General features: G+C 52.1%; 2 protein-coding genes across 9 annotated transcripts in view; both read right to left on the reverse strand.

The window, feature by feature from the left end:
* Window positions 1-5,448, reverse strand: part of SPEG (striated muscle enriched protein kinase) — a 54,632-nt gene extending 49,184 nt beyond the window's left edge. For 3 of the 8 annotated variants that reach the window (XR_005030664.2, XM_036914431.2, XM_036914420.2), the window contains exon 1: window positions 4,911-5,446. Coding sequence is in view for 7 of the 8 variants with exons in the window: in XM_036914431.2 (XP_036770326.2) it covers window positions 4,911-5,289 (379 nt within the window). In the remaining variant the exon portion in view is untranslated. Of the gene's footprint in view, window positions 1-4,910 lie in introns of all 8 variants that reach the window. The other 5 variants (XM_036914331.2, XM_057503504.1, XM_057503503.1 and 2 more) reach the window with 3 other exon arrangements.
* Window positions 5,449-11,298: 5,850 nt separating this feature from the next.
* On the reverse strand, window positions 11,299-18,269 carry DES (desmin). The gene is made up of 9 exons (XM_036914468.2): window positions 17,597-18,269; window positions 16,640-16,700; window positions 16,415-16,510; window positions 16,116-16,277; window positions 15,819-15,944; window positions 15,187-15,407; window positions 13,857-13,900; window positions 12,283-12,365; window positions 11,299-12,093 (listed from the first exon to the last, which is right to left on the reverse strand). Exons 1-9 carry the CDS (start codon window positions 18,169-18,171, stop codon window positions 12,052-12,054), a joined length of 1,410 nt encoding a protein of 469 aa, XP_036770363.1. The 5' UTR covers window positions 18,172-18,269; the 3' UTR covers window positions 11,299-12,051.
* Window positions 18,270-25,133: the final 6,864 nt, after the last annotated feature.

The raw sequence follows: 25,133 nt of genomic DNA on the forward strand, positions 1-25,133 counted from the left end.
TCATCCTGCACAATATTTCACATGGGGTAAGCATGCTCAATTTCAGCTACCGACAACAGCACCTCACTCATTATCCTTGTTGCTCCATGGTTCCTGAAGTTATTTGAGTTTACGGCCTTTTTTTTTTTAAGGTTAAGGCTATGTCTTGGACATTCTGGCTACATACAGGCGGTCCTATTGCCCAAACCCACAGAGGCAAATGTTCCACATACAGATACATGCACAGGGGTGTGCACTGAGAGGGCACACTCTTATGTCCACATCAATTTCAGCCAGAGGACCCTGGACACCCACAGGCTCTTTCCCTACCTGCCCCCAAACACACCCACTCACAGATGGGGTAGCTGAGTGAAGAGAGGGGGTAACCTGAGGCCTTGTTCCCCAGGAGAATCCGAGGGGCTGGCACATTCCATAGCAAAAATAACCAATGGGCAGCAGGCGTGAGTGACGGGACAGCTGGGCCAAGGAGAGGCCTGTGGAATTCTGTGTTCTGCTCTGGGCCTGTGCTGCTCACCCCCACAGGGCTGGCCTGCTGCATGCTCCCAGGGTGGGAAAAATGTTGCCCCATTTTTCCTCCATGGCTAGCAGCTCTGCCCCCTGCCATTTCCCCAAACCCAGACTTCCAGTATCTATACTGCTAGCATTTCCCCTTCCAGAGAAATCCCAAGTCACTGATGACTTAACTCTGCTCTGCATGTCTGATATACTATATAACTTTTACTTAGGTGTTATGTTTATTACATGTTGCCTGTCTCCCCTCACTAGAGTGTAATCTCTAGAAGGACAGGAATTGTGGTCTTTTTCCCCCCACTCATGTAACCCAAGCACCTAGAATATAGTGACTTGGTGCACAGTAGGTAATAAATATAAGAGGGGGTTGCAGAGCTGGTGGTGGAAACAATGAGGGATGGTGGGAATAGGGAGAGTAAATCTTCCTGAAACAGCTCATTCATCCATCCCTCTATTTCTGTCCTGACCCAGACCCTTTTCCAAGAAAGAGCTAGAAAAGGGACCGTCTTGCATTCCATTCAGGATTTAACTTGGGGGGCCTGCCCTAGCTTCAGGAATGTTCTCCTGCCCCTTCTTCCCTCCCAAAGCACCTCATGCTGCTGCTCTGGCCCCTCCTCTTCTCCCTGATCAGGACTTGGCATGAATGGATGATGGTTCTCCCCATACCCATTCTCACCTCTACACTAGTTCCCTCCTGCTTTTCATCCAGACATTCCAAGTTCCAGGTGAAAAATGGTAACTGCAGAGTATTCTTCAATGCAGGTTCTGTGAACGCCCACTTTCCCTTGCCTAAACTGGCCCCCTCTCCCTATCCCTAACCTCTCCTCATTGTCAAGCATGGTTCACTACCATCTGTTGACCTTTGACCTCTCTGACTGACAGCAGAGTCTTCCAGACCTTGGCCAGGAAACTCCCAACTAACAGATAGGTATCATCAGCTTACCCTTTCTCTAGGCTGTGCCCTCTCCTCCTTACCCCTGACCTTTTAGTACAGGCCTCCCTCTCCAACCTCACATGCCTCAAGCTCTGAGGGTGACCCTTGCTCTGGTCACTTGATTTGCACATGGCCCCTCAACCCACACAGACAGGAGCCTGAAGTTCTCAAAGAGAATGCCTGCCCATCTTGGGGATGGGGCCAGAAGCTGGCTTTGGGGCTATTGGCAGGAGAAGGGTGGTTATGATGACAGATCCCTGCCATCGTCTCCCCATTCTTCTCTTTCTGAGCACAAGCAATGTGGACCTAGGCCCAGAGACCCAGCTTTCAAATCTGGCTCTGCCACCTCACTAGCCTGTGACCTTGGGTAAATTGCCTCTTTGAAACCCAGTTTTCTTATATATAACCATCATAGCACTAAGCTGGGGTTCAGAAGATTAAATAATGAAATGAGAGTACTTCACACATGTTAAGGTGTATCCTGCATTCTACAAGTAGCCTGCCTTTCTGCCATCTTCACAGTTCTGATTCTGTCCTCATTTCTATACCCTAAATACCACTCTCCTGTTTCCCATTCTCCCAAATCCACAGCCTGCAGCTCACTTGTCTTCTCAAGGCCCTAGGCTCTCCAAGCCGTGCCAATATCCCACCATCCTTGAGCTAACATATCAAGCTTTAGGAGTGCCAAGAACCTTAGCATCACCCTGTCTTGCCAAGCCAGACAGCGATCCCAGCCAGGAAGCTGCCTCCTTCCCTCTGTAGCCAGGTCCTGGCTGCACTTCCTCAAGAACTCTGAAGGCCTCTTGCTGTTCTTGTTCCCAACCAAGGAAGTTTTCCATGAGTAAGTCTGAGCAATACTCAGCTGTTGCCCAGCTGCTCCTCACCAGGACCTGTCACTGAGCAGGGACTGGTGGGGAACAGGCAATAATAGGAGGGGGCGGAAGCCAGACTCACCTGGTCAGGCCTCCCCTACATCACCAAAGCAAAGCCCTCCCTCCCCCAAGTCACGTGGGAGGGGCATAGTAGTTAAGGACATGGTTCTTTGCAGTGGGACAAACTGAGGCTTCTATCCCTGCTCCGCTTCTATCCATACAACAAGAGTGTTATTTAATCCCTCTGCACCTCAGTTTCCCCAGGGTTGCTGTGGAACTTAAACAATGTATCGAAGGGTATGACAATGTACTGCCTGCCACACAGTAGTTTTTCATACTATTGTAAATTACTGCAAGAATTATCACCAGTTAATAATAATTAGAAGGCCACTTTGGGGATAAAGATTTCACTGATAGGAAAAAGTTCTCAATATGACCTGATGCAGCCCAACTGTGTTCTTGTTTTAACATGACTGTTAAAAGGCCCCAAATCTAAGCCCATAGGATCCAGGGTCCTTTCCTCAGCCCAAGCCTCTCAAACATGCTGTTTCTCCAGACCAAGCCTGGAGACTGCCCCCCAGGCTTCTGTCTATGTTTGTCCAGCCAGGGCTCAGCTCTGCCAACCATGCCGCCCAGATTACAGAGGGGTTGAGGAAACAGCCCTGCTGAGGGGTCCTAGCATCCTAGGTTCTCCCCACTTTGGGGAACCAGGGAAGAAAGGCCAGGCCTGGGCTACTCTCCATACAATGAAGAGCTCCCCCAACCCTCTTTCTCTCTCCCTCCACCCTCCAGAATTCCTTGACCGCTAAGAAGTGCGCAGAGTGAAGACCAGGATGGATTCTTAATTCTGGGCGTCATAACTAGCTGCACGTCTTTCAGATCTCCCCTGCTCTGGACCACAGTGGCCTTACCTGTAAAAGGAAACATTTGGAGCTGCGGTTCTCTTTGCAATTCTAAACAAACGTCGTGACCACCTTGCTGCTTCTCAGGGCTGCCTTTCCCTTCCCTAAACTCTCCCTACACTGTGTGCTCACCGATCTGCCTTTCATACCCCTTGGTTATGGTCTGTTTCAGTGCGTTCTGCCCCTGAGGGAACCAGAGCTAAGAGTCTGATCCCCAGCTCAGAGCTCTGCCAGGATGGGCCTCTTCCCCTGCCCCCAGGCTGGGAAGGCCTGTACTTGGACAAATACAAAGTCAACCAAGAGAAGCCAGCCTTGGCCTTGTCTGCCACAGGCTTGGCCACAGGGACTCTGAGGAATCAGCTCATTGAAACCTGTAGGAAGTTGGGCAGGGTGGGGCTAGGGAGAGAGCAGAAATGATGATGAGGGGCTGAGCCCCTGTTCTGTCTCCTGACCAGACTGCACCCTACAGCTTTCTTTCCCCTAGAGCTACTGAGGTCATTCATCCCTTGCCTCCTCCTCAGCCCCCAAGGATGGAGCCCTCCATAAACCACCCAGCTGCAGTGAGAAGTCCCTCTTGAAAATGCCCAGTACACACTCAGTGACCCCCTAAGCAATTTGCCATCTCCCTTAGCTGCAGCCTTCTTCCCCAGAATTCTGTCTTTCAAGGCTCAGCCAGCCTGGGGCTCTTGTCGTCTGCCTGGAAAAGAACTGGCTGACTTAGGAGCTGAGGAAGTCAGAAAGGAAGCCCAAACACTGACCCCGGGAGAATCAGCCCTGGTCTGGCACCCACACCAGCCCCAGCAGGCCCCTAAGCAGCAAGTCCAGTCTTGGTCCCCTCCCCTTCTGCCTCAGACCATCATCTGTCCCTTTATACAGAAGCCCAGCACTCTTCCCCCATGGAGGCAGAGGCCCCAACACCTGCCTGAGCATCTCTCTTCCATGCCCTCTAAACCTCAGGTAGATATGGCCCATGAGCTTTCCATACCGACTCCACAAACCCCTGTTCCTCATCCACTTGTACAACCAGGCCTTTCTACAGCCTGCACACACACACACACACACACACACACACTTGCACACACCTGCTTGTGGATTCCCAAGCCCTATCCCTCCCCCATCCTCAGACAGCCCTGGAGCTCCCAGCCCTACCCCCACTTCTTGATGTTCTGTACCCCATTCATCCTTGCCAATCCACTGGTCTCTTCCAATCAGCCTGGTGCTGACCACACCAACTTGCCCCAGCAGTGGACTTTGAGGGGCACTGGCCTATCCCTCAACTTAGCAGCGGGAGCAGGGGAGCTGGCCACCCCTCAGACATGCACACACCTGTAAAAAGGCTGGTCAGGAGTCTAAGGTACTGGAGAGATGAAGATGGCTTCCCCAGGAGGTCTCTCTACAGGGAAACTGGGTGGGCTTTCACTAGGAATTCCCAGAGATGCCTGAGTGCAGCTCAGGCTTTGCTGACCAAATGCTGATCTCCGATCTCTGACCTTCCTGTAGGGAACTTCCCTACCTTGATGCCCCTTTCCCCACACTTTCCTCTTCATGGCACTTGTGGGTCAGCCTAGCTGAGAAGCCAGTGCACCTGGGGAGAAGGCTGGATGAATGGGTACCTCTCCCACATGGCCCAGGCAGCCCTCCTCTATCTCTGAGCGCCCCACCGGCCAGGTGCAGCCCCCACCTCCCCATTACCTCCGACCTCCAACACTGTGAGAACAGCCTCACAGGAGGCCTGGCCCCGCTCGTTCTGGGCCTTGCAGCTGTACACGCCGGCATCCTGCACCCCGCAGCTACGCAGCCACAGGCAGCTGGGCTCAGGGGCCGGTGGGGGCAGGAGTTGCCCGTCCCGGAACCAGCTGAGTCTGGGCTGGGGCGTCCCGCTCACCACCACCCGCAGCCGCATGTCGCTGCCCGCCAGTACAGCTGTGTCCTTCAGGGGCTGCAGGAAGATGGGTGCTCCAGCCATGGCCCCTCCGCTGGCCCCCACCTTGGCCCTCTTCGGGGGCACCCCGGGGCTGGGGGGTGCCCTCGTGCCCACGTCCTCGCCTCGCATGCCCCAGCCTTTCTGCATGGCTTCAGTGAGCTGTGCTGGAAGTATGCTGGAAACTGGAACCGAAAGGCCACCGTGGCACCCAGGAGATGGTGCCCTGGGAGATGAGTTCTGGGGGGCCGGCACCCTGCCTTCCTGCTGCCCGCCAGCCTTCGGCCTGTGTTACCCAGAAGGTCACCAGGGCTGCGGGCGGTTGCGCCTCGGGGGCTATTTTTAGGCCCCCCGGCTCGGGTTGCGAGGGAGCTGTGGAGGGAGGGGGCAGCAGAGGAGGGAATTTCGACTCCACTCTGCTCCTTCCCTCCCTCCAGGAGCCCCCATCGCCTGCCACGGCTTAAAAGGACTTGCTTCAGACCCCTACCCCCACGGTGAGCCTGCCCCTCACCCCACTCAGGGAATCAGGCTCAATCCTATTTCCATTCCTTCTTCTCTCAGGCCCCTGATTCCCAGCCCCACTTGGCTGGAGGGGAGGAAGAGGAGGTCCTGGCTGAGAGGTCTGAGAGGCAGATGGGAAGGCAGGCTCCAGCAGAGGTGAGCAGGCAACCTGGGAAGAGGGAGCAGTGGTTTCCCTACCCTCCAGGGCAGCCTGGTAAACAGTAAGACCAGGAGCAGGAAGTCAGGTGGATTCAGGCTCCCAGCTAGTCCTGCCCGTACTTGCTGGGTGACCTCCAACCTCTCTCAGTCTCCAAGTCCTCATCTGTAAAAATGAGTAGTTGAATAGGGTTGCAACATACAGACAATAGTGGGAAGGACATTCCTGGCAGAGGGAACAGTTTGACCAAAAGCAGAGCACGATGAAAGGAGATGATGCATTCTGAGAATCAGAAGAGTTTGGAGGAATTGAACTGCAGTGGGGTGCAGTGAGTGGAGGTGGGAAGTGGGCCCTGACTGAGAACACTTTACTGTATCCTGATGGCAGTGGATACCAATGCAAGGTACTAAGCAGCAGGAGAGCATGGTCAGAGCTGTGTTTTAGAAGGATCCTCTGGCAGCCGCAGTGTGGAGGTGGACTCAAATGGGTGAATTGAAGGCCAGGTAAAGGGGTGGTTCTCAAAGTATGGCATCTGTTAAAAGGACAGATACCCAGGCCCCAACCCCAGAGATGCGGTTTCAGTAGGTGGTGCTGGGAGGGTCCAGGAATCTGCACATTTAAGAAGTGGCCCAGGTGACTGATGCATCTAACGTTTGTACTTTGAGAAACATCAAGATAAGACATTACCACTTTTAAAAGTTCAAGTGAGAGTTTTGTGATAGAACAGTTTCATATCTTGACTGGGGTTATGATCACATGAATCTACACATGTGATAAAATAGAATTAAATGGACACATAAGTGTGCATGCATGTGCACACACGTACACACACTGAGTGCATGTAAAACTGGTAAAATCTGAAGAGGGAAGGTGGACTATATTAATGGCAATTTCCTAGTTGTGATACTGTACCACAGTCGGGCAAGAGTTACCATTAGGGGAAAATCAGGTGAAAAGTATACAGGATCTCTCTGTGTTGTTTCTTATAACTGCCTGTGAACCTACAATTATCCCCAAATAAAAAGTTTTAAAAAAAATTCCAGGTGAGAGACCCAGGCCTGACCTTGAACCCTAAGGGCTGAAGCCTGGGAAGGCAGGAAGGAGCCAAAAGAGGAGCCCTGAGTCATTTGAAGGCAGAGAAAGGTACTTTTAATGTCACATCCCTTTCCCCCACCTTCATTCCGGGAGACCAAAGTCATTCTGTGCTTGTGTGTGTGAATGGAGAGGATACATAAGAAACAATTTTAAACACTGAATTATGTCCAGAGGGATTAAGAGCCTTGGGGAATGAGATTTTATTCTTGTTTGCATACATTAAAGCTTTCTCTTTGTGATCTGCAGTTCTCTGAGTTTTGACAGATGTAGAGAATTGTGCATCGGCTACCCCAGGACCATACAGAATGTCACCCTAAATATTTTCCTGAGCAGCCCCTTCATAGTCAGCCATGCCCCCTCCACCAACCTCTGGCAAACGCTGATGATGAACTGAATCCTTAAACATGAATTGAATTCTAAAAGACAAAGATGAGGGAGAGGCACTGCAAGCAGATTGAACATCAAGAACAAAGGATGTTTTGAGACTGTTTTTAAAATCCAATAACCCAAAGCCACCTAGCAGTGTGCCTCAACAATTTGCGTGGAATGCAGTAGGGGGTCTGTAATATTGGCTGGCTGGTTGGCTGGCCGGCTAAAGTAATGAACTGTATGATCTCAAGGAAGCCACTTAACAATTCGAAGCCTGTTTCCTCATCTATACAACAGAGGCAGTGCCATTCAAGGTTTATTTATTCGTTCAACAAACATTCTCTTAGATCCTCCTGTGTGCCTGGCACAGCTCTAGGCACCAGGCATTGAATAAGATAGACAAGGATTCCTGCGTCTGTGTTGTTTACATCTGAGGAAGGAGACAAACAATGTAAAGAAATAAAGAAATGATGAAGATTATTAGAAGGAGATAAGCACTGTGGAGAAAATGGAGCTGGGTAAGAGGGATGGGAGTGTGCTGGCGGCTTGCACTTTCAAACAGGGTGGTTGGAGCCTCTCTGGGAACCCACGTTGAGGGGGTAAAGAATCATGTGGTGTGGATGTCTTGGGAGGACTGCTTCAGGCAGAGGTGGGAATGTGCCTGGTGGGCTCTGAGAAAAGCCAGGAGGCCAGCTGGGCTGGAGGGAGTGGAAGGGAGGGCAGAGGGACACGAGGTCAGAAAAGGAGCAAGGGCCAGATAGCTTAGCATCTTGTAGGCCATGGCACTTTTATTCCTAGTGAAACGGCAAGTCATCTCAGAGGATTTTGAGCTGACAAATTGCATGATCTGACTCAGGTTGTTGTGATGGCTTTAAATTATTATATTAAATATTAAAATGAATATTAACTATTTAAAAGGGCCTGGCACAGAGCCTGGAACATGGCTTGTGTGTCTCCCATCTGAATGTCCATAATGGGGGCATTCATTGATATAATAAGCACAGGCGTTTGTGGACCTGGGTAGGAAGGACATGGCCCCTTGTGAATCACTGGCGCCCTCTTCTGGTGGAGCCTACACTGGCTGTGACAGCCAGAAGCCATCAGGCTCTGGCCAGGCCCATCACCCAGGGCAGCTGGCTGCAAGGCGCTCAAAATGGGCCTCACACTGCCCTGCGGCCTGGCGCCAGGCTGGGTGTGTGCTGCCAGTCTGCCCTGTCTTGCAATCACAAGCCTATGGTGTCATGGAAAGAGATCTGGGCTCAGGAGGTCAAGGAGCCTATGGCCCAGTTCTCATCTGCCATGGATAATACTGTGTGACCTTGACAGTTCACCCCACCTCTCTGGGCCACAGGGAGTTTCCTCTGAGTCATAGTGATGCACCATGTGCCTGCCACATGCTAAAATCGCAGTAAATGTTGGTTCAGTCAATGAAGTGGGGGCCTGGTAAATATTTAATTCAAAGAAAAGTAAAAGTGCTCAGTGGGTATTCATTCAACAAATACTTAAATATTTAATGAGCACCTTCTATGAGCCAAGCACTCTTTGGAGCACCAGGGATACAGCAGTGAGTAAAATGGAGGAAAACCTCGTCCTTGGTTAGCTGACAGATACTGAATCAGAGGTCATTGATGATATATTTGCATATGTGTCCTGGGCTAGCTGTGGTGAAAGGAGAAACCAGGAGGGATGAGTGCGTGGAGCACATCGTCCCAAGGGCCAGGGGTGGGAGGGTGTCAGAGTGGACAGACAGAATAGGAAAGTGTCCACTGAGCCCTCAGTTGCTGGACATATCCACACTTCTTCCTATTCCATCCCATCAGGTGGAGTCTGAATTGGTCTAGAACTGGTCCCCTGGGCCCAGTGGGAAGCTAGTCAACCACCTATGAGCTCTCTTATTTCTCAATGTGCAGAGTCTTCAAGGAGAAGACATCAGAGTGTCCCAAGGAACAAGGAGAGGTTTTTGCCAAAGAGGTGACGGGGTGTGTGTATGACCACATGAAACCCAGATCCTTTTTTGTTTATTTGTGTCCATTCTCTGGGAGCACCACATCCATCTCCCCTGTCCTAGATTCCCTGGGTGGCTGCAGCTCTCAAGGTCAGAGGCAAAGCACAGGACTCAGAACCAGAATTTCTGGTCCCAGGAAGACTCTGCTCAGAGAATGCTTCCCCACTGGGGGCACGGTAGATCTGGACTTCCTCTCTTCTCTGAGGACAAGTGGGTGGTAGTCACAGAGACAGATGTGTGCTAGAAGGAAGGGCTTTCTGACTTTCACGGCTGTCCCCAGCTGGAAGGAGCCACCATGGATGCAGTGCATTCTGTGACACCAGACACCTTCAAGCAGAGCCTGATAACGGCTCAAGGTGCCAGAGCAAGGCTGGGGAGGGGGTTTCTGTGTTCTGGGGGTTGCTGCCCTGGGGACTTTGAGGTCTGACTCTGAGAGTCTAAGATTCCTAAATTCCCACAACCTTAGCTACTAGTCTGCACCTACACTGTTTGTTGGAGGTTGGGGATGCCTGTAACACCTTCTGGGACCTATGTATCCTTTTATCCTTTGTGGGGTAGATGAGTATACATAAGTCTTCAGGGGAAAGAAGGAGGAGCAAGAGGCTCTGGAAATTACTCACCGACACACACCACCTCTTATCCACCCGGGCCCAGCCCCACCCAGGTGTTTCTTTCACAGAGAGACTAGTTCAGATTCCAAGGCCCCCATCAACCTCCTCCTCTATCCTAGCAGAAAATACTGGAAATTCTACTTCTGATTTCATTTTTAGTTCCATTACAGGTTCACTGGGGTAGTTCTGGGGCCTACAGGATTAACCCCATTGGAGCACAGGGGGAAAAGACATGACCAGGAGTCACCAGTGGCAGAGGGTGGGGACCTGGGGTATGGCCCAGATACTCCCAGGGCAAAGGTGAAGAATACCATGGAGAAGGGGGCCTTCTCAGAAGGAGGGATGGCACAACACAGAGGGAAAGGGGCAACGTGTGAGCAAGGGCCACATCCAAGGAGGGGGAGACAGATGGAAACACCAGAAAGGCTTTGAAAGCTGTTTGGAAGTTTCTGGCAAAATCCAGCTAGGAACATCAGACTAGGGACCTGAAGACTAAAATCCTATTTAGTTTATTTTACCTATGGACTCTCTGAATTTACCATGTCTATGATCTCTTCCTTTGTCCCATCTCCTTTAAAAAGTAATACCTTAATTATTTCGGGAGCAACTTGAAGGTTGAGGCCTATATGGGTCCATCAAGCTTCCTAAATCTTTGACCCACTAGAACTTATATTTTGGACTGAGAGAAAAGAGACACAGGCTTCAGTTCTACCCACCATGGTCACCCAATTGCCGCCAAGTCCTGTTAAGTCCTATATTGGCTAATAAAGGTTTCCCCAAAGAAACCTTTAACATATCTGTGTTATTGTTTTATTCCATGATTTCCTGATTTTTTATATGTCCTTTGCTCCCATCCCTTATGCTTCCAAAATTCTCCCCAAGTTCCCTTTGGTATTCTAATTGAAATTGCATTGCATTGAAATTATAGATTAATGTAGGATGGATTGACATCTTTAGAGTGTAGAGTCTTCTCTAAGAACAAGGTAGAACTTGATGTTTTCTTACCACTGTTATGTTTTCTGAATGGGTCCTTCTGCATAGAAGGTGCCCACACACACTTAATGAGAAGAGGTTGAAGCTTCTTTGGGGAAAGGATTGGGATAGCTATACCAGTCTCTGTCCTCTAAAAAGTGTCCCCTGACCTTAATGATCTGAAGGTGGGGTAGGGGACCCAAGGGGGACCATCCCGGAACTGGAGCCTCATGAGAGGTAGTTATGGTTCCCCAACAAAAGCCCCCTGTCCACCCCCACCCCCCATATGCTACACACACACACAGCAGGGCTGGGAGGCTCCAGGGACAGAAGGGGTTTGGACAGTCTGACTGGGCAGGAGGGCAGCACATAGTGCATCTCAACAGTCATGGCAACAGGGCCCGGGGACCCCCAGGGGAGACTGGCAGTCAGTGAAGCAGGGGACGTGCTAGGCTTGTGCTTCTCTTTTTATTGTTTCTGTCCAGAGCCCCTGCTTGGGGGAGGGGCAGGCTTGGGGAGGCGGGCACCCCTCCCACCTGCCTGAGACCACTCTCTGCCTCTCTCCTCTCCTCTCTTCTCCAGCATCTCGCCACCCTCTCTCCTTCTGAATCTCCTGCTCCCACATCTGGCACCTTCGGGGGGTCCCTCTAGCAGCCCTGCTTTCTAAATCCACCCTGGGAAAATAAGGGTCAACTTCAAGCCCCCTAGTCCCCACAGGAGCCTAGTCCCCCTGTTACCTGCCCTGCTTGCTGAGGGGCTGCCCCTTCTCTCTGACCCAGGCTAGGGAGTGGAGAGTGGGGAGGTTCACAGGGTTTGATCCTGACCCTGTGGGGTCCCAACACCCTGCTCTGGGCCCTTTCCCAAGCCAGAGGCTGAAGCCTGAGGTCCTGGGGATGGGAGGGGCGGGGGCCCTACCCTGCCTCGGCTCCATCCTGGCCCTGCGCCACACACCCCGAGGGCAGCCAAGAGCCAGGCTCACTCACTTCCAGCATCCAGGACTCACACAGCTGGGGGCTGCCTGTGCCTGGGCAGGGGTGGGCCGTGTGCCCTGTGGGGACATAGGGGTGGCTGGTGAGCAGCGGTCAGAGGCCGTGAGGGGAGCACTGTGGCGAGGTGTGCTGCTCTGGGATGGAAGGAGGCTGGCTTCGGAGGCAGTGAGGATTGAGGGGAGGTGGTCTCTGGTGACAGAGGAGTCTCTGGCTTTACAGCACCTCGTGTTGCTGCTGTGTGGCCTCGCTGACGACCTGGGGAGAAAGAGAAGCCCAGTCCAACCCAGTGCTGGCTGGAGAATGGAGCCACAGCCTTGGGTCATCGCCCACCCCAGCACAGCAGGGCCTTGAACCAGTGCAGCCAGCAGAAGGCACCTGGCTGGCAGCCCCCAGATATACCCCAAAGACCCCACCAAAGATGGGGGGGCCAGGCAGACCATTTACCTCCCCGTCGCGGGTCTCGATGGTCTTGATCATCACTGTCTTCTTGGTATGGACCTCAGAACCCCTTTGCTCGGGGCTTGTTTCTGTAATAGATCAGCCACACGTGCTCAGCCTGGCCAAGCCCAGGCCGTGGGCTGCTGCAGGCAGTGGGGGTCCATCCCTGATCCCACAGCGCAGAGCCCAGAAGACTCCCACCCTCTCAGGATGGGCCTGTTACTTTTTCAGCAAGACCTTATCACCTGTCCTTGAGCCCAACACCCCAGTGGGCCAGTCGCATGGCTGAGATAGGCTTAGGAGCCAAGAGATGTGCCCCAGGTGCGGGCTGGTAAAGAAGGATGAGAGACCCCTGAGCTCAAGCACCCAGCATTCCCCTTCCCCAAACCCCTCCTCAGTCCCTCTCCACTCCTCGGCTCCAGGAGAGCCCTGAGTGAGTGTGGACCTTGACAGTTAGAACCCCACAGCCCAGTCCCAAGACACCCTTTTGGGGAACCTCATGGAACCCAGCAACTTTAAGCTCTGGATGAGCAATCTGATGTCTTTAGGAAGGGGAGACAGACAAGAGTCAGTCTCTGGCTCTTTGTGCTGGTGGCCAGTCATGTGCCCCTCTGTGCCTCAGTTCCTTTGCTGTAAAACTGTAAGATGATACTTGCCCTATGATGGCCACGGAACTACTGATTCAAAAAGCGTCAAGCAGTTTTAAATGCAAGGCTTACACTTGGTGTCTGCATAAACTACTAGTAGAAAAGAGAGGTTCTGAGTTTTATAGGGAAGGTCAAGTTTAGGTCCTCAGTATTAAGCGTTTGGTACTCATGAATCTCCTTAGCAACCAGCTTGTTATGAACATTGTAACTCAGTGGAGCTCAGCGTGTATTTTTTCTTGATGGAAACGAACATCGAAGATATAAAAGGTTTGATCTAGGAAAGGTGAAGCTGCCAAGGACTCCAACTTACTTTCCTAATGTATCATTATAGCATGTTTTTCTGCTCTCTGGGGTTGAAAAGCCACTTGATCTGCATATTACTAATGTCAGAATGGCAGAATGCCCTAGGAGTGCATTCTTGTGATTGTTTGGCTTCGCTAAGGTTTGGCTTCATTTTTAAAAACGTGTGTCCAACATCTTGCTCCAGCAAACTGGAGGTGTTCAACAAGCAGCCAGCAGGAGTGGGGGATAGGGTGGGTGGTAGGGGCACTTGGCAACTTGCCAGACAATGGGTGTTGGCTGCCTTGTAGCCCAGGGTGTGTGGCTCTAGATGCTCCTGCTGCCAGGCTGCCAAGGACACCCCAAGGTACCTTCAGAGTTTGGGTATGTGAGGAAACAGAAACCTTTGCTGATGCTCCCAGAAGGTGCAGGGGATGTGGCCAATACAGTACAAAACCATCACATAAAATTTTTAAAAATAAAAAGCTCTCTCTATCTCAACTTCCCCACCCACTGACAGGAGCCCCGTTTCCCTCCCCCAGACCCAGCCCTGTCCCCACAGTTCCATCCTCCCCTCCTGGCTGGTCTTGGGTGACACCCGTGCTGGACTCCTGCCCCTTCCACCTCAGCCTCCACCTGCCAACATGCACTCACCTCGGAAGTTGAGGGCAGAGAAGGTCTGGATAGGAAGGTTGATTCTGAAAGGGGAGAGAGCAAACCCCCAAAGCGTTAGGACTCTCTTTCTCTCCCTGTAACCACCCATCAAAACTTGTGCTGGTCCCCTCCAAACACCATTCTCAGCTGTCCCATTCCCACCTACCCCAACACTGCCACTGCCACAGTGCTCAGGGCATGGGGTCAAAGGCCAGCTCTAGCTGTTCCAGCAACTGTTCCTTCTGGAAGGATCACCCATTCCACCTCTGACTGCTGGCATGACACCAGGCCCCTCAACCCCACTGCACCCTCCAGCTCGCCAGATTTCCTTCTTGCTCCTGGCACTGCCGAGTGCATCAATAGCAGCTGTGGGTGACATCCACCATGTGTGCCCACCCTCCAGGCTACCCATATGAGGGCAAGTTCCAGGAGCTGCCATCCCCATGTAGGCCTAGTGCTGGGGAAATGCAACACAACTTTTGTTACCTTAAAAGGTCATTATACCTAGATGTAATTCTATGAAATATTAAATCTCTCTATGTGTAACCCTATATCTAAACATCTGCTGAGTTTTTTAAACTTCACATACTGTCATTTCTATTAGTGTCAATGGGCATCATTTTTTGAGTAATCAACCTGTTTTAAACTGAGGTTAAGTTTACATAAGAAATGTACATTAAGTTTACAGTGAAATGCACAATCTTTACTGTGTAATTCAGTGAGTTTTGATCAATGTCTACATACATGTATCTATGGGTCTAAATCAAGATATAGACCATCACCCCAGATATAAATATTTCCATCACTTCAGAAGCTTCCCTCATGTTCCCTTCCAGTTGTAGGTTGTTTTCTCTGTCGAGGAGTGAGTTGCTCTGAGTATGTCACTCTGTGTCTTCCTGTGAGCGAGCGTGTGTGCACGCACGAGCTTGCACCCTCCCTCTTAGCCTGTGTCCAAGGCTCTCTGTCTCTCTTTGTCTCTGTCTGCCCCCTCCCTTTCCTTCCTCATCATTCCTCACTCTGCTCTCATCTCTCCCTTGACTGGCAGTAATATTTTATTACTGGTTGCTGAATATGGTTTTATGCTGCTGGTTCTTAATTCTGAAGGTGGATGAGGGAATATTTATATTTCTCTTTTTATAAAAGCTGTTAATTAAATCACTTTTTACCCAGGTGGCCTTGGTTAATTCTCTGCAATTAGTGGAGTGGTGGCCTCTTGTAAAAAATTGTTTCCAGACCTTGCTAAGGTGCTCTTGAGCCTCCCTGGGGCAAGAATGGTGCCCCCGACCAGCGCTCCCCAGAACCCACCACCGGCCCCTGCATGGCCCCTCACCGGCTCTCCTCGCCCTCCAGCAGCTTCCGGTAAGTGGCAATTTCCACATCCAGAGCCATCTTGACATTGAGCAGGTCCTGGTACTCGCGCAGGTGGCGGGCCATCTCATCCTTGAGGTGCCGGATCTCCTCCTCCAGGCGTGCGATGTTGTCCTGGTAGCCGCTGGCCTCACTAGCGAAGCGGTCTTCCAGCTCCCGCATCTGCCTCATCAGGGAGTCATTCTGAAGGGGAGGGACACCCAGGTCAAGGGCAGGCTGGGGGTGGGCACCCGGGGCTCAGGATGGGGAGAGACAAGGCCTCAGTGTTGGGAGGCAACCCCAGATGGTCAAGTCCAGGAGGTGTCAAACTCTTCGGAGCCAATGAACCCTGAACTCAAAAGGAGTCCTAGTGGCAACTGAGAGACTAGATAAAAGGGGGCACCGGTGTTCGGCCTCTCTGTCCCCGACAGTAGCCCAGGATTCCTGAGAGTCCAACTGGGAATCCACTCATCTGTTTCTACCCCTGTGGTAGATTTGAGGAGACAGAGGCCCAGAATGGGTGTGTGATGGGCCCAACGTTACAGCGGGAGGGTATGAGCTGCAGTCAGGAAGGGCTGGGCTGGGCTGGACTGAGCAATGTGGGCCGGGACTCACTGTGCCCTTGAGGGCATCGATTTCGCAGGTGTAGGACTGGATCTGGTGTCGGTATTCCATCATCTCCTGCTTGGCCTGGCGCAGTGCATCGTTGTTCTTATTGGCTGCCTGGGTCAGGTCGGACACCTACGGGCAGAGAGGGGCCCTGAGATGGGAATTCAGGGTGCAGGTAGGGGTGGGCAAGGGAGCACGGGGACTCCAGCTCCCCCTTCTCCCCATGGATGGAGCCACAGGAAGCTCCTCCAAACCAGTACTGAGGGGGGTGGAGGGACCAGAGTCCCTGGCCAGGCCACCCACCTTTGACTTGTACCACTCCTCAGCTTCCGAGATGTTCTTAGCCGCGATGGTCTCGTACTGAGCCCGGATATCTCTGAGGGCAGCAGTGAGGTCTGGCTTGGACATGTCCATCTCCACCTGGACCTGCTGTTCCTGAAGCTGGGCCTGTAGCTCTCGGATCTCCTGCAGCGAACGTCTGGGCTTCAGTGCCCTACCAGGGCCCACACAGCACCCTCACACTCCTATTCCTGGAAACTGACACCACAGCCTTTTGCAATTGCTTTTAGCAGGGACCTTGAGGAGGAAGGCCAAGGACATACCTCTTCGTGTACTTTCTTAAGGAATGCGATTTCCTCATTGAGAGATTCAATCCTGCGTTCTAGGTCAATTCGAGCTAGAGTGGCGGCATCCACATCCTGGGGGAGGTTACGTGAGAGGGACAGGGTTATTCATCACCCAGATAAGGGCAGAAGGAGGCCAGGTGCCACAGAAGGGGTACAGAGAAGTACGGAGGGGTAGGGCTGCGGTGGGACCAGAGGGCTCACCGCTCGGAAGGCAGCCAAATTGTTCTCTGCTTCTTCTTTTAGCTGTATCTCCTCTTGCAGCCTGGCCAGGACAGACAGACAGGAGGACAGTTGGTGGGGATAAAACCTGCAGTGGAGACGACTGGCCGGGGACTGCCCAGGCTGTGGGCTCAGGACACACAGAGGAGGCCTGGTGCTGGGTGGAGACAGGAGGCTCCGCCCACCCAAGGAGGGGACAGGAAGTGGCCTCATTTTGTGCCCAGAGCCACACCCTGGAAATCTATGTCCCCACCAGATTGTGACCTCCCTGGGATTAGGAACTGTGTCTATTTTATGCATTTCTATGTTCCTGGTTCCCAGACCCAACTAGGCCCATGCAGGTGCTCATTTAATGTTTGTGACCTGGTGGCAGGGCGGTGACTTTGCTCACTTGGGCAGCCAGGAGCAGGACCTATGTGTGCTTGTTTTACCTTTATTGCCTCTTTGTAATGGGAGCCTGGTGGAGCCCACCACCTGGTCCTCCAAGCTTTCTGAGGGCTGCATATGATGAACTGAGAGCCCCTGCTTGGATGCCCACCCCCTGTCCTTCCAAGCTTGCCTCAGGTTTTGATCTCTGACTGTGCTAGCACCTCCTTCCTGCAACCATCTGCCTGCCGGACCCCCATCAACATCACCCTAGTATCCTAAGATGCTTTTTAAAGGGTCTTCCCACAGGGCTCCATGTCTTCCAAAGTCTCCGATTTCCACCCCATGATGTTCCCAAGAAAATTCCTTCTGTGAAGAGGGGGAGCACAAGGACAGACCTAGAGTCCATCTCCCCTCAGGGGACACTAGCAGGTGACCCTCTCCCTGCATGGGGCAGGAGAGCGTCCATGGCCCCGGGAGAAGGCAGGTGCTGACTGCTGGGTTCCAGCCCCCAGGCCTAGCCTCCCGCGCCCAGCCCATGGGAAGGAAGTTCTGGGGATGCCGGGTCCTCACTTGGCCTTGAGCCGCTGCAGGTCGTCCAGCAGGTTGTCGCGCTCGACGTCAACGCGGGCGCGCTGGTTGGTCAGCACCTCCACCTGGCGCCTCAGCTCGCGCAGCTCCTCCTCGTAGATCTCGGCGACCCGTGTCGGCTCTCGGCCCTTGAGCCGGTTCACCTCGGCCGCGAGCGCCGCGTTCTGCTGCTCCAGGAAGCGCACCTTCTCGATGTAGTTGGCAAAGCGGTCGTTGAGCTCCTGCAGCTCCACCTTCTCGTTGGTGCGCGTGGTCAGGAACTCCTGGTTCACGGCGTCGGCCAGGGAGAAGTCCAGCAGCTCGCCCGCGCCGTAGGAGGGCGCGCGGGTCGCCCCCAGCCGGCTGGCCCGCAGCGCCCCCAGGCCCCCGGCCCCGCCCGACGTGCGCGACACCTGGTACACGCGGGACGTCATCGAGCTGGAGGAGCCCTTGGTGCCGAAGCCCGCGCGCGGGAACACCGGCGAGCTCAGCGGGGAGCCGAGCGGGAAGCTCGGGGCCCCACCGAAGGTGCGGCGGTAGGAGGACACGCGCTGGCTGGACGAGTAGGCCTGGCTCATGGTGGCAGCGCGGGCGAGGCTGGGCGGCGCGGAGGAGGCGGCGGCGGGCGAGCGGCCGGCGGGCGAGTGGATGCGGCGAGGGGAGACAGGGCCCCCAGCCGTCGGCGCTATTTGTATCCCTGACATCAGCCCCCGTGGCCCCTCCCCTGACAGCTGCAGGATCCCGCTGTCCTGCCAGGAAAGGGCGGCCGCTGGCGTGGGGGCAGGGAGGCCAGCTCCCCCGCAAGAGGCCTGCGCCCCCAGTCGGGGCGGGTGGAGGGTCCCTGAGGGGTGTGGGAGAGGCTGGTGGCCCTTAGCAGGGCAGAAGATGGGCAGGTCTGCCAACCCCTTCACCAGGACAGCAAGCGGGTCAGGGAACCCCCAGACCAGCCCTTTTCAGCTCTCGGGTGCCTTCCTCCTCCCCAGGGTGACCAAGGGAGAGGGTGCAGAGAGGCTTCCATTTAGTTTGAGGGGCTCCTTATTGCTCCATGGAGAGATCTGGGGTCATTTCCTGAAGGGGCAAGGGCTGTTCCCAAGACAGGTTCCCAACCACCTTTTTCTAAATATTCTCTGGTAGTTGTTCGGGAGGGCTCAAGCAAAGACCCGGAGTCCGCCTGCCAGGCCTAGAGGAAGAGGGTCTCTAGGCAGGCAGGGAGGGTGGGAGGGTACCCACAGGAGCAGAGTGCCCCCAGGAACAGAGAGCAATCCTGGCCAGAGCTGGCTTGCCCAGGCATGTCCATGGGCACCTGCGTTCTAGCTCTGAGCCTCAGTTTACCTCTAGACTAGTTTGGCCCGTTTCCTCTCCCCTACCCATGAGGGTGGGGCCTCAACTTTATAAACAGGGTGATTTTCAGAAAGGGCCTGGTGTGCTGTTTCCAATTGCTGTGTAAACTCTCATCCCCACACTACCAACGTCAACTGACTTCTGCTCTTGTGCCCAGCCCACCCCTCCCCAATTCATCCCCCTACTCACACCCCCCACCCCACACACAGCAGGGCTTTGTGTTTTGTCAGGAGCCACATGTCAACCCAGCCATCTCCCTAGCAGCCACAGCTGCCAACCCCAAATACCAGAGCTGGTATTTATAGAGGAGAATGCATGGGCTGGAAACAAGCACACAGGAGAGGAGCCCTGGGGGGTGAAGCTGGGTACCTGAGGAGCCATGGGTGTCAGATGGCCCTGGAAGACTGGGTGTGATAACGCCCAGTCACCCCCACAGTGCACCAAGCCCGCAGCAGGAATGGAGCCCCACGGGGAGCTTGCCATCCCTTCACCACCCAGTGCTTAGCACAAGTCACTGACTGACCCCTGAGGACATAGCCACTTCCTGAACACTGGCTGTCTCTCTACACCTCCACCTGGCACTCTACAGGCCTCTCTCAGGGCTGACCCTTTTGGAATGCAAACCTTGGAAACAAAGACTGCTGGTCCTTTCTTAGCTCTGCCATCACCAGCAGGCGTGGTTACTAGCAGGCACGTCCTTCACTTCCTGTGTCCTCAGCTATAAAGTGGGAATGGTCAGGCTTACCATGACTACCCTAGAGGGGTTCAAAGAGGCTCAGGTGACAATAAGCAAATAACATCTGACATACAATGAGGGCCCACTGTGTGCCACTCTGCTGAGCACTGCCCACCCATGATCCCCAATTTCCCAACAACCCTATGAGATAGAAACGAATATCATCCCTATTTTATAGCTCAGGGAGCTGAAGCGGTCTGACCCCAGAACCCATGCTTTGCCGCCAGAGTGGATGTGAATGTGCCAGGTGAACTGTCAAGTTCTATGTTACTGCTGTCTTCTGTTACTGCCCTTTCACATTAAATGTCTAATTTTTATCCAACAGACAAGCTTATGAAGTGGGTGAGGAGTTTCAGATATTCTTATCCATCCTTCCAGTCAGTGCAAGCTGTTGTGTTGTGTTCTGGTTATTTTTGTGTAGCATCTCCCAAACTAGACTGTAGGCTCCTGGAGAGTTTTGGAGACCATGTGGATCTTTAGCACATCCCAGGCAACACCAACCTTATTATAGTTCAAAATAGACTGCGCGCTTTCTTTTCCAGCCTCTTACAAATGCTACACCCATACACGTCACGAGTGGACAGGTGACTCAGGTCCCAGCCAGTCTTATAACTGCATCCCTCTGACTGCAGTGATTGGCTCAGGGGTGGGCCTGGACCTGAGCAGGGCCAGTCAGAGACATTCCCTTGAATATATAGATGGAACTGCGATCAGAGGTCAGTACACAAGGAGAGGCAGAGACACCTGGAAAGGAGGAGAATGCCAGGCAGGGAGTCCCAAATTTCCAGCCCCTGGGGCCCTGGTCTGCAGCTTTCCCCTAATTTTGTGAGCTCCCCCATTGGCCTTCCTGGCTCTGAGGCTTAAGGTACTTGGTATGGGCTTCTGCCACTCGTTGCCAAAACAATCCTGGCTCATCTCCTGTTGGAGACTGTGCACCCATTTTCACAATGCCAAGGAAGACAGAACATCTCTGGGACTGCTCTTCAGATCACATAAGGAAATTGCCCTTCCAACCAGTCCAAGGCCTCGGTTCCTTGGTGAAATGAGGCAGAAAACAAATAAATAAATAATGACATCTATTCTCTAGTCAAAATCAACATCTACCAGACTTGGCTCTGAACTACTTGGGGCTGTTTCCAAATTCAGTTGCAACTCTGAGGATTTGCTACCATGGAGGGCAGCAAAACAACACTCCGAGACATGGAAGGCAGGTGAAAGAGAAGTGCTCCAAAACATGTTCTGAACTGGGCTGCACCACTGGAGTAAGAGGTTAGCCTCCCCAGGAGACTATTTAGAATTGACATGCTAAACAAATAATAATTTATCTGGATGGGTAATGTACTTGGCACAAAGTTTAACAGGTCCCATTCTGTGGGTTGCTTTTCACTCTGTTGATAATATCCTTCAAGGCACAAACATTTTTTCATTTTGATAAAGTCTAATTTATCTTTTTTCCCTTTTATTGCCTGTGCTTTTGGTGTAATATCCAATAAATCATTGCCTAAAACCATGTCACTAATTTTACCCTCTATGGTTTCTTCTAAGAGCTCTATAGTTTTATGTCTTTGATCCATTTTGAGTTAATTTTTGTGTGTGATATAAAGTAAGGGTCCAACTTCATTCTCTTGCATGTGAATATCCAGTTTTCTCAGCACCATTTGCTGAAGAGTGTCTTTTCTTCATTGAATGGTCTTGGCAACCTTTTTGAAAATCTCTTAACCTAGTTGAAAAGATTAATTTCTGTGGTCTTTATTCTATTCCTTTGGCCTATAAATCTGTCCTTATGCCAGTACCACATTGTTTTGATTACTGTAGCTTTGTAGTAAGTTTTGAAATCAGGGAGTGTGAGTTCTCCAACTTTGGTCTGTTTCAAGATGTCTTGGCTATTCAGTGCTTCTTAAGATTTCATATGAATTTTAGGATAGACTTTTCTATTCCTTCAAAAACCACTGGTGGGATTTTGATAGCAATTACATTGAATCTGTAGATCACTTTGGGTAGTATTGACAACAATATTCATCTTCTAAATCAATGAACGTGGGATGCCTTTCTATGTATTTGGGTCTCCTTTAATGTATTTCAGCAATGTTTTGTAGTTTTTAGTATACAAGTCTTATACCTCCTTAGTTATGTTTGTGCCTAAGTATTTTTCTGTTTTTGATGTTTTTGTAAATGAAATTGATCATGTGGGGTTTTCCCTTAAATCTATCAATGTGGTATGTTATGCTGATTGAGTTTCATATGTTAAACCATCCTTGCTTTCCAGGAATAAATTCTACTTGGTCATGGTATATAATCCTTTTAATGTGTTGCTGAACTTTGTTTGCTAGTATTTTATGGGGCTATTCATAAGGGATATATGTATATAGTTTTATTTTCTTGTGTCCTTTTCTGGACTTGGCATCATGGTAATGCTAGCCTCATAGGATGAGTTAGGAAGTATTCCCTCCTATTCTAATTTTTGGAAGAGTTTGAGGAGGATTTCTGTTCATTCTGAAATGTTTGGTAGAATTCACTGGTAGGACCAGTGAAGCCATCTGGTCCTGCTCTTTTCTTTGTTGGGAGGTTTCAGTCATTGTTAATATCTTCATTTGTGTTTCACTATATGGACCTACCATGATTTATTTGGCCAACTTTTTTGTTGATAGGCATTTATATTGTTTCCAATCTTCTGCTATTATAAACAGTACTACTCTGAACATCCTCAGGACACTTTGGAATATATAAATTTTGGTAAGCTGTCAAAAAATAACAGTTACTTTTTTTTATGTTCATACTTCTTACTTGGGCTAACTGATACTGAAAATTGGAAGGTTCACCAAGATAGACTATTTCATTCAGTGTTTGTAGAAAAAGGAGACAATTTATAAATTTGTGTATGCAGTATAGTGCCTTGTATGGTGGGTGTTATCAATACATTTTATTGACCCGTTAAAGAATGAATTCAGTCCTGTTTTTGCTTGAAATCTTCCCTGATTATTCTCACTTTGGAGGGTCTTGGAAACATAAGGTTGGAGGTAATTTCACAAGTCACAAGTTCAACCAGTCCAATGCCCCCACTTCTCAGTTAAAGTTTATATCTTTTCTACTCTGGTCCAGCTTGAATCCCTCCACTGCCTGGAAACTCACTGCCTTCAGGAATCCCTCTCCATTCCATAGTCATTAGGTTTCTATCAAGTCTCAGTCATGGGACAATGAACAGCTCTGCTGTTAGAAAACATTTCCTTATATCTGATGAAGTATCTCTGCTGTGCCACTCCTTCTAACCTGGAGCCAAGCAGAGCAAGAAGAACCCCCTTTCACAGACCTGCTTTTCACAAGGATGGTGTAGGACTCATGCCTGCTGAAGATTTTGCCCATTTCACCATTCCCAGTTCCTCTCCCTTCCCTGGACTAATGAGCCAGCAAAACCCAACTCATGGTGGCCTCCAAGGCCCCCCAGGACCAGCCCAGCCCACCTTGCCCACCTCTTCTCTGGGATCACCTCATTTTCTGTTGGATGACAGTGCCAAGGTCTTTCCCGCTTCCAGACCTCTGCGTTGGCTGTTCCTGCCTTCCCTGAAGGACTTATCGATGCCTAGGCAGATCTCTGAATCTCACAAATGGCTCCTGAAAGACAAGGCCCTTGGCTACTGACAGGACCTCCCAGATCTCATAGATGGCATGGATTGGGGGGCAAGTGTCTGTCGTGGGTGGATGGCTGGGGTGGGGACACTGACCTGGCATTTGGGTGGAGGAGAACCAGAAGTGACTCTTGCACTTTGCCCTATTTGGGAGCACCTCACCTAACCCAGGTCTACCCAGGTGTGACATAGGGCTGTTGCCTCCCTACTGTGTGCCCACCCTCCACTGACTGACCTCAATCTCCAGGGTTGCCCTTTGCCCTTTTCTCCACAGCCCATCCTTCTTCACTTTCTGTTTCCCAGCCAAGCACCTTGGACTGCTATCCCCAGCTGGACTGAGCCAGGAAACAGCCATTCTCTGAAAGACTTGGGGGCAGTGCAGCAGGTGTGAACTCTGAGCTGCTGTGTCTTGCCTCAGCTTTAGCACCTGGTAGGGAGGTAGGAGGCTCAAGCATGGGGGTGTGGCTCTGGGGCAGTACACCAGAGGCTAAGATATGGGTGCACACCCTGGGGGTTCACCAACTACGCATCTGTGTGACCTGGGCAAGTCCCATTTCCTCTCTGGCACTGTCAGTCCAGGTGGGAGATGGGATCAGCCAGGTCATCTCTGAGGTCCCCTCAGCTTCTGGTATCCTGAGACTCTGGGCCCAGGGAGTGGGACCAGTGGGTGGTCCAGGCTGAGCCCATGCCCTCTGGTGCTCCTCTGCCTCTGTGCCTCCGAAGCCCTCCCCAACGGCCGCCTTGCGTCTGCCCCACGCTCCCTCCCCAGTCCACCTTCTCAGCTGCAGTGGCTGCTTAACCACCCAGGGTGCTGAGCCTGAGTGACTGTAAAAGGGAAGGAATGTCCAGAGGCAATTGTTTCTTCCTGATATCACCCAGTCGGGGGGGAGGTTGAGTTGGGGGGCCAGTGGGATGGTGGCGTCAGGATTCTCCCTGAAACTCATCTCTCTCATGCTGCGCTGCCCACCCTTCCCAGGCTCAGCCAGCAACAGCTCCCCCACCCCCATCTGCCACCATCACCTCTCACTGGGTTAAGACCTTCAGGCCATAGGGACCCTCTCCCAACTTTCTGCACCAGAGTCCAGACTCTTCCCTAGGCTCCTTCCTTCACTGGCACCCCCTCCCCAGTTCTCCTGAATCCCCCCTCCCCCTCCTCATCACCCCCACAGCCCTGACCTGGCTTCTCCAGGAAGGCCCCACAGCCCTGCTCCAACCCCCTCCTGCCCACACTCCTTTTACAGACATGGAGTGCAGAAGATTTGCTGCCAAAGTAGGAGAAGTCGAAGGCTGACTGCACCTCCTCCCAGCCCCCAACTTCTACCAAATAGGACTCCTGGCTGGCTGGAGGGGAGAAGGAGGAGGAGGACCAGACAGAAAGGGGAGGAGAGGGGAGGGGAGGGGAAGAGAGGGGAGGGGAGGGGAGGGGAGGGGGAAACTGAGCTCAAGAGGGAGGAACTAATGAGATTCTGGAGGTGAAAGTGCCTGGGGACTCTGAGCATCGTATACATTTCAGGGGTTACTTACAGCAGTAAGAGATGGGAGGCAGAGAGGAGTGGGATGGAAGTCAAGTGGAGGGGACAGGGCTTTGGTGACATTAAAGGAAGGTGCCGGAAAGGTATCCTGATGTGTTGGGAGCAGCACATGGCTGGGAGTCGGCAGGCCAGAAGCTGGCCAGCTCTGGATAAGCTGTGTGACATCGGACTGCTCAGGTCCCTTCTCTGGGTCTGTTTCTCCTTGCTCACAGTGAAATGTCCTGACATCCCTCCCTGCTCTGTCCCTAAAATGAGGAGCAGGGGAGGCCTTTTTCTTCCGATGCAAAGCTTTGGAGCCTCCCGGGGCA

This window comes from Manis pentadactyla, chromosome 6 (assembly GCF_030020395.1).
Source record: "Manis pentadactyla isolate mManPen7 chromosome 6, mManPen7.hap1, whole genome shotgun sequence".
NCBI lineage: Eukaryota > Metazoa > Chordata > Mammalia > Pholidota > Manidae > Manis > Manis pentadactyla.

What these genes read in the sequence shown, in the direction of transcription:
- DES (XM_036914468.2), bottom strand. Translation starts at nt 18,171, where the DNA reads ATGAGCCAGGCCTACTCGTCCAGCCAGCGCGTGTCCTCCTACCGCCGC. An exon ending in CTGCAGCGGCTCAAGGCCAA is followed by an intron (nt 16,701 to 17,596) that starts GTGAGGACCCGG and finishes TGTCCTGGCCAG; the next exon opens with GCTGCAAGAGGAGATACAGC. An exon ending in TCGAGACCCGCGACGGGGAG is followed by an intron (nt 12,094 to 12,282) that starts GTAAATGGTCTG and finishes CTTTCTCCCCAG; the next exon opens with GTCGTCAGCGAGGCCACACA.